Source organism: Cnephaeus nilssonii (assembly GCF_951640355.1).
Source record: "Cnephaeus nilssonii genome assembly, chromosome: 6".
Taxonomy (NCBI): domain Eukaryota; kingdom Metazoa; phylum Chordata; class Mammalia; order Chiroptera; family Vespertilionidae; genus Cnephaeus; species Cnephaeus nilssonii.
In genome coordinates, this window is record NC_137077.1 from 101,857,168 (window position 1) to 101,872,746 (window position 15,579).

General features: G+C 42.1%; 1 protein-coding gene across 4 annotated transcripts in view; it reads left to right on the forward strand.

The window, feature by feature from the left end:
* The window catches only part of N4BP2L2 (NEDD4 binding protein 2 like 2), a 79,016-nt gene that overhangs the window by 41,775 nt on the left and 21,662 nt on the right, over positions 1 to 15,579 (forward strand). For 2 of the 4 annotated variants that reach the window (XR_013813641.1, XM_079773981.1), the window contains one exon: positions 14,915 to 14,986. The exons of 1 other annotated variant lie outside the window; for it this stretch is intronic. Coding sequence is in view for 2 of the 3 variants with exons in the window: in XM_079773981.1 (XP_079630107.1) it covers positions 14,915 to 14,924 (10 nt within the window). In the remaining variant the exon portion in view is untranslated. Of the gene's footprint in view, positions 1 to 2,885; positions 3,244 to 14,914; positions 14,987 to 15,579 lie in introns of those variants that run through there. One more of the 4 variants, XM_079773980.1, reaches the window with a different exon arrangement.

Here is a 15,579-nt window from a genome sequence, read left to right on the forward strand (position 1 = left end):
TCAATGTTTGGCTTCAAAGGTCAAAGTGCAGGCTAACTCTCCTGCCAGGGGCTAATGCAGATGGTGACTTTTAAATGGAATTCAGTGCTTCCATTCTGACCATCTTAGGGCCCCTAAGAATTGTGCAAAATCTTCTCTGCCTGTGCTCTCTATATTTTTTAAAAGCCTGGATAACAACACATTGTTTACAATATGGCTTACTGAATATTTTAAGCAGACTATTGAGATCTCAGGGAAAAAAATAAGACTTCAAAAATATTATATCATTGACAAGGGACCTGATCACTCAAGAGCTTTGATAGAGATGTGCAATGAGACTAATGTTTTCATGCCTGCTAGCATAATATTCATTATGCAGCCCCTGGATCAAGGAATGGTTTTGACTTTAAATTAGTCTTACAATTTAAGGAATATAGGAGGTAAGGTGGAGGTGATGAGAAGTAGTTGAAGCCAGAACTGACAGGATTTGCTAGATAGGTATTAAAAAATGGCTATGAAAGGGGAAGATAGAGTTGCCAAGATGTATTGTGGGAGGTTAATAAGTGTTCAGTTTTAGATATTTTAAGTGTGAGATGCCTTCTAGATATCCAAATGGATATGTCGAATATGTATTGTGTTTAGAGTTCAGGGGAGATGTCTGGGTAGGAAATACAAATTTGGGTATGGGTGGGAAAGCACGCTTTTCACTGTCATTGAAACATAAAATTTTGTATATATGTAGTGGGAGATAGCTTTAGACCTCAGAGCTTCTCAATCTTGCCCATATTATGACACAGAAAACAAAATGTATAGAATTTGCTGGATTAGATGGACTAGGCTACTTGTCCAAGGCTATTGGTTGTTAAACAGAAACAATAGACCCAAAATGGTCACTATGCTAAGCCCCACCGAGACGCAATATTTAACCTGATTGCAGTTTCAGCCCTTCACAGGAGTGGAATTTTAAACCAATGAGTCTGGAATTCCCTGGTCAGTGCTTGATTATCTGTTCCATAAAACCTGCTGTCCCTTTGCTAAAATAATCCATAATACACATTATTAACTTCTTAGTCCCACCCTCTTTAGACCTATAAAAACTTTCCATTTTGTACAATTTATCAAAGTGTCCTTCTAGCTGCTAGATGGGATGCTACCTGATTAATGAAATGTTTCATAAAACCAGTTAGATCTTCAAATGAACTTGGTTGAATATTGTTCTGTTACATGATTCTGAGGCTTAGAAACTCTACCTGCTACAGGCTCCAGTCAATGGTCTTATTATCTGTAACCATTTGAAGCATTGCCAAGCACAGTAGTTGGGAAGCTCTGCTCTAGAGGACAAGTTAGGGTCGAGATCAAGGAGCCTGAATACACAATGTTAATGAACTATGATCTGTCTTGCAGATACTGGGGATCACCAAAGAGTCAGCAAAAATCTGTCATAGTCACATTCATTTTTTATAGGCACTTTTTAAACTGTTTGTGATGAAATAAGTTTAATTTTTTTTTTATTCCATCACAGCCTGATGCCTTAGTAAAGTATAAAAAAGTTAATTCCTAGAAAAAAAATTTTAAATACAAGTAAAATATTTTATCATTAAATTCAACAGATATAAAAATTACTCTGTCAGATTACTATAAAAGTTTTTAAAAACTTACCCTCAATTTCTGTACTTCTGTTGTAGACTAGCAGCAAACTGCATGGATAACACTTTTAGTAGCACTGTTTGGAGTGGGACATATTGACAACAAGGATAGTGATAGAAAATCTTAGGACAACTTACCAGTTAGTTGGAGGGCCACCCAACATTTTGCCATGTTTATTGAATACCTTGAGCAGCCTGAGGCAGCCTGTCCGTCAGTGGTTTGACAGAGGCACAAAGCATGTGTGGGGCTTACTGTACTGATAAGGGCCTGACCACTCTGATAGTGTCTCCTTCTCCTCCAGCATTTTGTTCTTTGGGAGCCACCTCAAGGTGGCTCTGACCTTGGTCAAATGTAAATTATGTTTAACCATCTCTTGGTTGATCAAATTTGATTATTTGTTTATCAATGATGACCAGCAGGTTACAAAGGGCTTGGGGTGAACATCTCTCAGAATAGAGTGACCTTTGTTTTTGCCTGGTTTTCCAGATTGTGTGACAGAGAATCAGCTGGGTCATTTTAGCCAATACATAGGCTATAAGAAACAAAAAATTTTGGAGCACAGGGCTTGTATGAATTTACTAAAATTAAAGACAAGTACAGTGATTAGCGCTCTACACATTAGTGCATAAGGCCACCTTTGTCCTGGCAGAACCAGTATTCCCTTTTTCCTTGTCCTTTTGTTCCCAAACTAAAAGCCGCAGCATTTATCAGGAGAAGATGGGCTTCTCCTGAACTCACGTTATGGTCTTCTCTCTGAATTCTGGAGGACCTGAACTGCACCCATTTGTCATGGGTGCACGGTCACCAAGTATGTTATTTGATCAAGCTCCCCTTTTTCTTGATTAAAAAGGGCCTTATTTGTCTATGATTAGCAGAAGTCCACTTCCATTTATATGGACTTATTACCTCACCCTACTATACTAACATAGGCTGGCCTATCAAATCTTGGGCAATAAGAGTTTAAAGGCTCTATTAGAGCCCATATTCTTAAGGTAGCTGAAAAAATCAAGAGTTCTTATCATAGGAAATATACTCTGAGTGAAGGGTCATTGCAAGATGGCTCTTGAATATGCAGTTGAAATTTGAGGGCATGTCTTTTGGCACAATCAACCGTTTTCTTTACTAGGGCTAAAAGTCAGATATGTCAGGAGGGTGGTGAAAACCCAGAGGCTGCTTGGCTGCATGGGCCTGTTTGCAGAGGTAAGCTGATACGGTGGGCCAGTCGGCCAGCTGGCACATCTCTCTTTCTGGCTGTCTAGGTCAAAATCCCAGGGAAGCTGCAATTCCCACAAAAGACCACATGAAGTCAACTCTGGTACAATCATTGGTGAGTAGTCAACACCTTTGTTCAGGCATCAAACTAGGCATGCTGGTATGCCGGTGACACTACCACTGGCATCTTGTCTCCCACTGTGTGCCAGGCCAGCTCTGCCAGAGAAGACATGAAGAACTGGAGCTGGCAGGCTGATTGCTGTGGTGTCGAGTGCCAGCCCTGTTCCTTACCAAGACTCACTTTTGTTTTTCCAGGGCCAGTGGGAAAGGCAGGAAGAGCACAGACTAGCCCGGAGTGTGGTGGGGGTGTAGTGGGGGGTAGGAGAAAGGAGTCCCTGAAGGGGATGCAATGGCAATGTCTAGGAGGCATGATGTTTGGGGCGTTGATTGCATGGCCACTGACCAGTCAAAACTGAGGCTGGGTTACTATGCTACAGATAAAACCTATAGGCCCTTTTGTTTTGTTTTGTTTTTTTTAATCTTTATTGTTCAGATTATTACATATGTTCCTCTTTTTTCCCCCACAGCTCCCCTCCACCCGGTTCCCATCCCACCCCATGCCCTTACCTCCCCCCCACACACTGTCCTCATCCATAGGTGTATGATTTTTGTCCAGTCTCTTCCCCAAACCCCGCAACCCCTTCCCCCCTGAGGATTGTCAGTCCACTCCCTTTCTATGCCCCTGATTCTATTATATTCACCAGATTATTCTGTTCATCAGATTTTTTATTCACTTGATTTTTAGATTCACTTGTTGATAGGTATGTATTTGTTGTTCATAATTTTTATCTTTACCTTTTTCTTCTTCTTCCTCTTCTTAAAGAATACCTTTCAGCATTTCATATAATACTGGTTTGGCGGTGATGAACTCCTTTAGCTTTTTCTTATCTGTGAAGCTCTTTATCTGACCTTCAATTCTAAATGATAGCTTTGCTGGGTAGAGTAATCTTGGTTGTAGGTTCTTGCTATTCATCACTTTGACTATTTCTTGCAACTCCCGTCTGGCCTGCATAATTTCTGTTGAGAAATCAGCTGACAATCATATGGGTTCTCCCTTGTAGGTAACTAACTGTTTTTTCTCATGCTGCTTTTCATATTCTCTCTTTGTCTTTTGCTCTTGGCATTTTAACTATGATGTGTCTTGGTGTGGTCCTCTTTGGATGCCTTTTGCTTAGGGTTCTCTGTGCTTCCTGAACTTGTAAGTCTATTTCTTTCACCAGGTGGGGGAAGTTTTCTGTCATTATTTCTTCAAATAGGTTTTCAGTATCTTGCTCTCTCTTCTTCTTCTGGCACCCCCATAATTCGGATGTTGGTATTCTTGAAGTTGTCCCAGAGGTTCCTTACACTATCTTCATATTTTTGGATTCTTTTTTCTTTTTGCTTTCTGGTTGGGTGTTTTTTGCTTCTTTGTCTTGATTCTTGCGATCCTCTAGTCTGCTGTTGGATCTCTGTATATTATTTTTTATTTAATTCAGTGTATGCTTAATTTCTAGTTGGTCCTTTTCATATCCTCGAGGTTTCACTAAATTTATGGGCGGTTTCTAGAAAATTCTTGAAAAACCGTGGTTTTGAACTCTATATCCAGTCATTTGCTTTCCTCCATTTCTTTCATTTGTGACCTGTTTCTTTGTCTCCGCATTTTGGTTGATTCCCTGAGATGATAGAGTGGCTTTGTGTGCTAGGTGTCCTATAGGGCCCAGTGGTTCGGCCTCCCCAGTTACCTGATGCGGACACTCTTGGTGCACCCATTTGTGGGCTGTGTGCACAGTTTTGTTGTAGTTAAGCCTTGATTGTTGTTGGTATCACTGGGAGGAATTGACCTCCAGGCCAATTGGCTGTGAGGAGCAGCTGTGTCTACGATGGGAGAACTTCTGTGCTGGAGGCACCCTTATGAGGCAAGACTTGCTTCAGTGGGGCGTTGATGCTCACTGAGTCTGCCCCCTGAGTGTGTCCCTTATGGATCTCAGGAGTTGTAATCTGGATGGTCCCACTCTGACCACTGGGTACACTGGCTCTTGGATCTCCAAGGAGGTGCTAATTTAGCCTCTGTGTGAGGCCACCCAGCAGGAGCTACGGAGAGATCTGCAGATTCCTCTTCTTTGTTTGGGTTTTGGAGGTGCCCTGATGAGGCCCAGCTGTGAAGCAATGCAAGCTGCTGTGGGGCCTTGGGCCTTCTTTTGGATGTTCTGGGTCTCTCTGACTCAGCTGCAGTTTGTTAGGTAAGTTTAAATTTCAAAGGACCAGGCCATTCATATGCAAAAGCCTCTGCACACAGCTTGGATGGGGCGGAGTCTCAGGGCAGAGCAAACAGCAATGGCTTCCTGTCAGCCCTGCCCTAAGAGGCCCTCAGGTCTCAGTGTCCCTTGGTATTTGCTGCAAGCACCTCTGAGAGAAAGCTGCCCTCGAGTTTCGTCCGCTTTCAGACAGTCCAATTTCTCCCCGTATGAGTCTGGGTCCCCAGCGTCTCACCCGGAACTGGAGTTCAGAGCAGTCAGGAGCTTTTGTCTCTCTCCAGCTTGAAAAAGTCAGCCGCGTTCTCAGTTGCCAGCCTTCTCTGCGTGTGCGCCTCCGTACCTCTGCACTTTACTTCCGCAGCTCCTCTGAGTCTCAGTGTGCTTTTCTCTTCCCTTCTATTGTAGAATTTCCAATTATCCAGCTTTCTTGTGGTTCTGGATGATGTCTGTGTTGTCTTTTAGTTGTAGTTTTGAAGTGGTTGTGCGAGGCGGCAAGTTCAGGTGTTTACCTATGCCACCATCTTGGTTTCTCCTATAGGCCCTTTTGGATACCAGTCATTTCATTAGCTGATATGTCAGTATGGGTCCTGGAGAAGGGACTGGGCTGTGAATTAGGAAGGGGTTTGGGGTGCCAAATGGTACAGAAAAATTTAACTGTTTTAACTAACTGAGTGGCTACAAAAGTATACTGACCGATTATTTTAGCCCTTTTACTTTTGAGAGTCATGCATGGCAGTTTTTACATGCATAGGAAACCATGAGGCTTCTCCAGTTTTCTCCTGATTCTTTTCTGGGATAGGTAGAGTCCCAGAAAGACTGTGAGATAAAAGTGTCTGGTAGGTGATAGTGCCTCCCTCACCTTTACTATTGGCAGGAACTGATTGGAGGTTGAATTTACCCTTCTCCCCGTCTTTCCTGGATACAGGAAGTAGAGTGTGGCCTCTGACTTGTACGTGTTGAATTAACAGTACATGTGTCTCTGTGTCTGATGATTTAAAGAACAAGTCATAACTTAAGCAAGTGTACTTGGTTGAGGTTCTGGTTAGACAGGTTAGTGATAAGGCTCAGGTCTAGGTGACCACAGTGAGGGCAAGATGTTTTGCTCAGGGAAGGAAGGAAGGAAGGAAAGGGAGGGAGGGAGGGAGGGAGGGAGGGAGGGAGGGAGGGAGGGAAGGAAGGAAGGAAGGAAGGAAGGAAGGAAGGAAGGAAGGAAGGAAGGAAGGAAGGAAGGAAGGAAGGAAGGAATTGAGCAGGGGAGCTGTGAGTACATTCACAAGCAAATTGGCTGATAGGGGATGAGATGGATTAAAACACATTGCTTTTTTAAATTTCTTTATTGATTAAGGTATTACATATTTGTCCTCATCCCCTCATTACCTTCCCAACCCGCCCCCACTCATGCCCCCACCCCGCTGTTGTCTGTGTCCATTGGTTAGGCTTATGTGCATGCATACAAGTCCTTTGCTTGATCTCTCCCCTTTACCCCCACCCTCCCCTAACTTCCCTCTGAGGTTTGACAGTCTGATCGATGATTCCTGTCTCTGGATCTGTTTTTGTTCATCAGTTTATGTTGTTCATTATTTTCCATAGATGAGTGAGATCATGTGATATTTATATTTCTCTGACTGACTTATTTCACTTAGCATAATGCTCTCCAGTTCCATCCATGTTGTTGCAAATGGTAGAAATTCCTTCTTTTTAAGTGCAGCATAGTATTCCACTGTATAGATGTACCACAGTTTTTTAATCCACTCATCTGCTGATGGGCACTTAGGCTGTTTCCAAATCTTAGCTATGGTGAATTGTGCTGCTATGAACATAGGGGTGCATATATCCTTTCTGATTGATGTTTCTAGCTTCTTGGGATACATTCCTATAAGTGGGATCACTGGGTCAAATGGGAGTTCCATTTTAGTTTTTTGAGGAAACTCCATACTGTTCTCCACAGTGGCTGCACCAGTCTGCATTCCCACCAGCAGTGCACAAGGGTTCCTTTTTCTCCGCATCCTCGCCAACACTTGTCGTTTGTTGATTTGTTGATGATAGCCATTCTAACAGGTGTGAGATGGTACCACATTGTGGTTTTGATTTGCATCTCTCGAATAATTAGTGACTTTGAGCATGTTTTCATGTTTCTTGGCCTTCCTTCTGTCTTCTTTTGAAAAGTTTCTATTTAGGTCCGTTGCCCATTTTTTGATTGGATCATTTATCTTCCTTTTGTTAAGCTGTATGAGTTCCCTGTAAATGTTGCAGATTAAACCCTTATCAGTGATAACATTGGCAAATATGTTCTACCATGTAGTGGGCTTTCTTGTTGTTTTGTTGATGGTTTCTTTTGCTGTGCAAAAGCTTTTTATTTTGATGTAGTCCATTTGTTTATTTTCTCTTTATTTTCCATTGCCTTGGGAACACATTGCTTTTTGAGTACAACAAAAGTAGCAACTAAGTACTAGTATAGTGGAATAGAATACTGCAACAACTGTCAAAAATTAGTCATTGTTCTCATTAGGCCAGTTTTGTGAACTTTTCCAAGTTGCTGTCCCAGTTTATGGCTCAAATATTACATATAAAGAGAATACCTTTTTTTATTACTATGAATGTTAACAAGTTGCTATTGTTGGAGAGTGGGAATTTTTGAGCATGCTTCCAGAGAGGCCGTGGACTATGCCCCAGATAGAATTGTCAGTGCTGACACCAGGCCAGGCCTTGAGATAGGATCTCATGGCCCCTTCCCAGCACGTAGGCCTTCTTTCACAGAACGCTGTCAGCTTTCTGAAGAACAGGATGATCCTGTGAATAACATGGTCGTCATTGGCATGATCCTGACGTTGCTTGGGAAAAACTGTTTTGTCTTGGGTTACTTGTTCTGCAAAAACCGGATGTGGTTAATGTGCTTAAAAGCGGTCCTACACAAAGGGTGGCTGCTGCTCTCTGGTCTCCCTGCGTGGAGAATGGCAGAGCAGTCGCCGGTCGTCCGGCCGCCCGGCTAATAAAGGCTCCCTAAATTTTAATTTGGTCTGGGCTCCAGTGGTCATTCACTCGCATCCGCTCCACAACACTATTTATGATATACTCTGGATTCTGCAAAAAACATACTAAGTGTATACTGGTTTCTGTTTGGCAGAATATTTAATATGTTACCAGGTGTACCGGGTAATAATGCGGATTTTGTAATCAAGACAACATGATAATTTCAAGAGAAACATCAAAAGTGCTTTATTCAAAGTAATGTCCATCACTAGCTACACATTTCCCCCATCGTTCAGGTAATTTGTGGATACCATCCCAATAGAACTTTTCTTGTTTTGAGGCAAACCATTCAGAGACCCAATTTTCCACTTCTTCGTACGTTTTGAAGTGCTGCTCAGAAAGTGCGTGTGCCATCGATCTGAAGGAGCAAGGTCTGGAGAATACAGCGGGTGGGTTAATACTTCCCAGGCTAGACCTTTTAATGTGTCTTTAACTGGTATTTAATTTTTTAAATATATATATATATATATATATATATATATATATATATATATATATATATATATATTATTGATTTTTTTCAGAGAGGAAGAGAGAGGGATAGAGAAATGAGAGAGAAACATCAGTCAGCTGCCTCCTGCACACTCCCTACTGGGTATGTGCCCATAACCAAGGTACATGCCCTTGACCCGAATCAAACCTAGGACCCTTGAGTTCACAGGCCAGCGCTCTATCCACTGAGCCAAACTGGTTAGGGCTTAACTGGTTTTGAAGTGTGTGATGGGGCGTTATCATGAAGCACAATTACTTTGCCGTGTCTTCTGGCCCATTCTGGTCATTTCATGATCAAAGCATGGTTCAAATTGATTATTTGTTGTCGGTAGTGATCAGTATTAATGGTTTCACCTGGTTTTAGAAGCTCATAATACACCACACCTTCCTGGTCCCACCAAACGCAGAGCATTGTCTTCTTTCCGAAGCGATTTGGCCTTGCAGTTGATGTTGATGGTTGACCTGGATCAACCCATGATTTTGTGCTTTTGGGATTCTCTAAATAAATCCACTTTTCATCGCCAGTCACAATTTGATGCAAAAAAGACTTTCTTTTGTGCCGTTGAAGCAACATTTTACTGATGACTTTTCGGTTTTCCATTTGTCTTTTGTTCAGTTGATGTGGCACCCATTTTCCTTCCTTTAAAATCTTTCCCATTGCTTGTAAACGATTGGAAATTGTTTGCTGAGCAACATTTAATCTTTCTGCAAGTTGTTTTTGAGTTTGACACCCAACTTCATCCAATAATGCTTGTAATTGTTGGTCTTCAAACTTTTTCAGTTGACCTGGACGTTCTTTGTCTTTCACATCGAAATCATCACTTTTAAAGCATTTAAACCCGCGTTCACAAGTATCTTGAGATGGAGCATGTTCACCATAAGCTTCCTGAAATATACGATAATTTTCAGCAGCACTTTTCTTCAAAATAAAGTAATGAATTAAAACTTCCCGCAAATGCTCTTTTTTTTTTTTTTGGCACGAAATTTGACACTTTTAAGCATAAAAATATCTATGATGTTAACACCTTCAGAAAATTTGACATATGAAGTTTTGAAGCTTGATGTCAATACAACAAAATAGCATACATATCAAATCGCATATATATCAACATATGTGTAACTCCATCTATTGAAAAAAATCCGCATTATTAACTGGTACACCTGGTTAAAAAAAAAGGAGTGTTAGGGCTAAAAGGGATTTATAGGGCATCTAGCTCAAATCTTACATTTCATAGATGATAAACTGAGGCCCGAAGAGTTTAAATAATTTACCACCTAAATTCAATGGAAGAACCAGGACTAGCATACAGTACTCAGGATTCATCTTCCTAGTATGCATATATGGTGAATAGTATTAGTCTGAATCCCTGGCAGTTGCCAAGAGAAATTCATGGATAGTCATATGAAAGTTGATTTCCTTCTTAATTTATAAACTAAAAGTAGCATAAAGCATGATTGAAAATAGGCTCAGTTTAAGTCACTTATTTGACTATATTTAACTTTTAATAAGAAACTTGGACAAGAGACTTACCCAACTCAGCAATGCTCAGCATCCTGAGTTCTTCAGATAGTCACACAGAATGACAAGTTATGTGATATTTTGTAAACTGTTTTGGTGAACGATGGTGGGGTTATTGGCTGATGCTACAAGCCTAAGGAGGACCAAGGTCATGTACCAGTTTAAAACATGAATGTTATGTACTTACACAACTTAAATTTAGCACAGTTCTACATGTACAACAAAATGATGCACAGAATAGATAGACAAGTAAAAACTGAGTCAAAGAAGTCAAGCTGTAGGCTGCCTAGAAGACAGAAAATGTGTTGTGAACCATCTCTTTAAAAAAAAACAAATAGCCAAACAATAGCCTTGTCTGACCTTTATGACCATAGATTTGGACCCACAAGAGATTCCATTTTTTCCTGTTTCTCCTTTGGAAGATAATACTGAAGGAACAAATAAAGGCACTGGTGAGGTCCAGGAATGCAGCCAGCACATCACAAAAGGAATAGAGTCTGGATCACAACTGCACTACTGGTATATGCGTCAGGGTCCTCTTAAGAGGTGGTTAATGTGCTGTGTGCAGCTTTTACAATTGGCAAGAAAACAACTCAATCAAGTGTGACTGATAGGTACACAATATGGAGATGATCTGTTGTGTTTGCATTGCACTGACTTTGGATACCCAAACCTGGATATAAAATATACATATAAATAATTCAAGCATAACCTAAAATATTTATACAGAAGGAGGTGAAACAAAAGTAACAGTTCTTTTTATTCCCAGTCCCCTTCACACTCCACTTTCCAGACAGGGTTAGCAATTTGGTGTGCATCCTTTAGCCCCTTTTGTGTCTGTGTGGAAAAAAACATGTATACACATGTATACACATGAGATGCATAGGATTTTCAAAAATTTTTATTAATGAGAGTATTACAGATGTCCCTTTTCCCCCTATAGCTCTCCTCCACCTGCCTCTTGCCCCACCTCAGCCCTTCACAGAACTATTGTCTGTCCATGGGCTATGAATATATGCATATAAAGTCTGTGGTTCATATCTTCCCGCCCCCCGCCCTCACCCCCCTGCCCTATTCATCCTTCCCTCTGAGATCTGTCAATCTGTTCCATGCTTCCATGTCTCTGGACCTATTTTGTTAGTTTATTTTCTTTAGATTCCACATATGAGTGAGATCATGTGATACTTGTCTTTCTCTGACTGGCTTATTTCACTTAGCATAATAATCTCCAAGTCCATCCATGCTGTCTCAAAGGATAAGAGATCCTTCTTTTTTATAGCTTTATAGTATTCCACTGTGTAAATATACCACAGCTTTTTTATCTACTCATCTACAGATGTGCACTTGGGCTGTTTCCAGATCTTGGCTATCCTATCTAATAACGAGGGAATATGCTAATTGACCCTCACACCATCGCAAAGAATGCAGCGCCCACACCCAATAAGGAGAGAATATGCTAATTGCTTGCCCACATATGGTGATGCCCGCAGCCAATAAGGAGGAAATATGCTAATTAACTGCCACTCCCTCAAAGATGGCAGCACACACAGCCACAAGATGGCGGCGTCCAGTCCCCTTAGCCCACCTCCGGAGTCCCCCAGTCCCCTCAGCCCCCCAGACACCCAGGGCCGACCTGAGGTGCAGGCAAGCCTCAGATGGTGGCTCCCAGCCACCCAGGCCCACCTGAGGCTCAGGTAACCAGAGCCAGCCAAGGCTTGCACTGCCAGCAGTGGCAGCAGCAGAGGTGTGATGGGGCATCACCTTCCCCTGATCGCTGGGTCACCTCCTGCCCCTGAGGGCTCCTGGACTATGAGAGGGGGCAGGCTGGGCTGAGGGACACCCCTTCCAGTGCATGAATTTTCATGCACCGGGCCTCTAGTTGTAAATAACACTGCTATGAACATAGTGGTGCATACATTCTTTCTGATTGGTGCTTCAAGATTCTTAAGATATATTCCCAGAAGTGGGACTGCTGGGCCAAAAAGCAGTTCCATTTTTAATTTTTTGAGCAAACTCCATACTCTTTTCCTTAGTGGCTGTACCAGTCTGATTTCCCACCAACAGTATACTAGGGTTCCCTAGTCTCCACATCCTCACCAGCACTTGTCATTTATTAGTTTGTTGATAGTAGCCATTCTGGCAAGCGTAAGGTGATGTCTCACTGTAGTTTTAATTTGCATCTCTCATGATTAGTGATGTTAAGCATTTTTTCATGTGCCTCTTGGCCATCTATCTGTCCTCTTTGGAGAAGTGTCTATTCAGGTCCGTTGCCCATTTTTAAATTGGATTGTCTTCATTTTATTGAGGTGTATGAGTTCTTTATATATTTTGGAAATGAACTCCTTATCAAATGTATCATTAGTGAATATGTTTCCCCATACAGTGGGCTGCTAAAATATTTGTGGAAGGAAACCATTAAAATGGCCTTATTAGAAGTTTGTACAAAAAATTAATTGCCTCAGAGACAGAGGATTTGAAAGGTACAGAGCCTGTGACATCTACTTTAGCAAATCAGAAAACTCTTACTTTTGAGATATTAGTCATATTCCAAAGTTTGTAAGGAAATTACTATTAAGTGAACTATTCCTGTATTTGTGTCTGGAGGGAAAGAGCATCCAGCAGAGGATTTGGAACAGTCAACCTTTCTATTAAAGCACATGGATCTCACAGAGATTGGAAGATGGCAGTGAATCTCCCACCTAACTCCTTCCATAATCTAACGAATTAAAACTAAGATGGGGGCTGGCCAGTGTTGCTCAGTGGTTGAGCATTGATCCATGCACCAAGAGATCACCGGTTTGATTCCAGATCAGGATACTTACCTAGGTTACAGGCTTGATTCCCAATAGGGCTGTGCAAGAGGCAGCCAATCAATGTTTTCCTTTCTCTCCCTCTTCCTCTTTCTCTAAAATCAATAAAACCATATTAAAAAAAAAAACTAAGATGGGGAATATTCACCCTGAAGCACCAGCTGAAGACTGGCTGAAGAGGAGACTTTTAAGCAGGGAAGGGCAGAGGCCACCTCCGGTCTGGTAGGAGAGGCAGGGATGTGGGAGGCCCTGACCCAACTCCCAAGAGCAGCGGGACAAGGGTAAGGAGGGTTCTCCCAGAGAGGAGAGAGGCCTGGACCCTAGGCCAGGCTCCCCAGCCCAGTCAGCCAGGAGTGGAACAGCCACCACACAGCAACCAGCAGCAGAGCTTCTATCAGGCAAGGAGCTGAGCCACTTGGAGACGAAGCAACTTTTTGTAAAGGGCTGGCATACAGGATTTTCTTTCCCAGACACTCACCCTGGGTTTGATGGAGGGAGCATGGTGAAGACTGGAGTCCCCTGAGGGAAGACACGGGTGGGAGGAATTGGGAGGAATCGCAGGGAGGGCTGCTGCCAGGATACCTATGATGAGTCATACCTCTGATATCACAGCAGCCATTTTTCCTAAGAGGCACAAGCCCCTCCCAACAGCAGAAGCCTGGGGAAAGGCAGATACCCTGCCCCCTGAGATATAGCTCACCCCATCCTCTGGAATCCAGCATGCCCCACCTTGCATTTTGACCCTTTCCAAGGAAGCAGCAATCTCAAGGACATCAGTCTTGGGGAGGGAGCATTAGTGGCTGGCTTTGGGGTAGGGTCATTCCTCCCACATTCCCAGGAACCTGGCTGGTGCTCCCCTCCCATGGGAGAGCTGAAGGAAACTCTTGGTTTCTGATAGACCCCACTGGTCTACCTAAGGTCCTCCCAGCTGACGCCAGGGGTATAGTCCCGGAACACATCCACCATTGTCCCTGATATTTGAATGTTTTCTGAATCACCTTGGGTCCCAGGCTTGTAAAAATCAGCATAGGCCCAGGCTGGTGTGGCTCAGTTGGTTGAGCACTGTCCCATGCAACAAGAGGTCGCCAGTTCAATTCTCAGGGAGTATGCCCAGGGTTGCAGGCTTATACCTCAGTAGAGGATGTGCAAGAAGCAGCCAATCGATGTTTCCCTCTCATCAATATTTCTATCTCTCACTCTCCCTTCTCTCTCTAAAATCAATAAACTATTCTGTAAAATAAATGTTTTTAAAATGGCATAGGAGCTCAGCTTGGCCCCTCCCATTAGCAGGCAAGTGCAGTGGAGGCAGCTACAAGCTGTGGACTGCTTGAAGCTTTCCAAAGGGTGCCGAGAGCCAAGCGTGGACAGTTACTGACATTGGCTAGCACAAAAGTACCTCCAGGTAGGCTGGAAATCAGAATACAAAACAGTTAGCCTCAGGCAACATAAGAACTAAAATCTGCCAAGAAAACTTTCGCTTGTTTTCTATTTTTTTTCTCATTATATTCTTTATTTTTTATTGCTTTGGTATTGTTATTATTTTGTCCTCTTTTCTCTCTTGTTTCACATCTCTTATTTTCCTCTTTCCTTCTCTTACTCTGTTTTTTCTTTCTTTTGCTTTACTATTCTTTCTCTTCTTTCTACCTTTTCATAATTTTTTCTTTTCTTTTTTACCATTTTTCTTTCTCTATTTTTTATCCTTATTTTTTTTCCTCTTCTCTACCTACTTTCCTGTCAGAGTCTTTTTTTTCTCCTTTTCTCTTCTAGTATTATTTTCATTTTATTATTATTTTTCTGTTTTCATTTATTATTCTTGTTCTCTTTTCTCTTTCCTAATTCTTCTTTTGTGGTTGTTTATGCTGTTGTTGTCAGGTTCTTTTGTATGGTTTTGTTTATTTCCTGTTTTGTTTTGTTTTTTTCCTGTACAACAGCTGGGATTGAGCCTCACAGTCAGCCAGCCTGAGAGGAGATCCCACCCAAGAACAGAACAATCAAGATCCAATTACAACAGGAGAGCCAAAATAAGCTACAAAGAGTCACTCCTAGAGCATCCAGCTCAGAAGTTCAAGGAGACTGCACCACTGGGTTCCATAGGAGATATACTACAAAAGTTTACCCCACAATGACTGGAAGTCATAGTAGGTATATCTAATACATAGAAACAAACACAAAGAGACAACTAAAATGGGCAGACAAATAAAAGAAAAGGAAGAAACTCCAGAAAAAGAGCTAAATGAGATGGAGGCAAACAATTTATCAGACATAGAGTTCAGAGTAATCATTATAAGGATGCTCAAGGAACTTAGTGGGAACTACATCAGCATGAAAAAGGACATATAAACTATGAATAAGAAACAGTCACAAATGAACAATACTGTATCTGACATAAAGAATACACTGGAAGGCCATGGTGGGTGTGGCTAATTGGTTAGAGCATTGGCCTGCGCACTAAAGGGTCATGGGTTTGATTCATAGTCAAGAGCATGTACCTGAGTTGCAGGTTCCTTCCCCGGCCCCAGTCGGGGTACATGCAGGAGGCAATCAATCAGTGTTTCTCACATTGATGTTTCTCTCCCCTACCCACTCCTTCTACTCT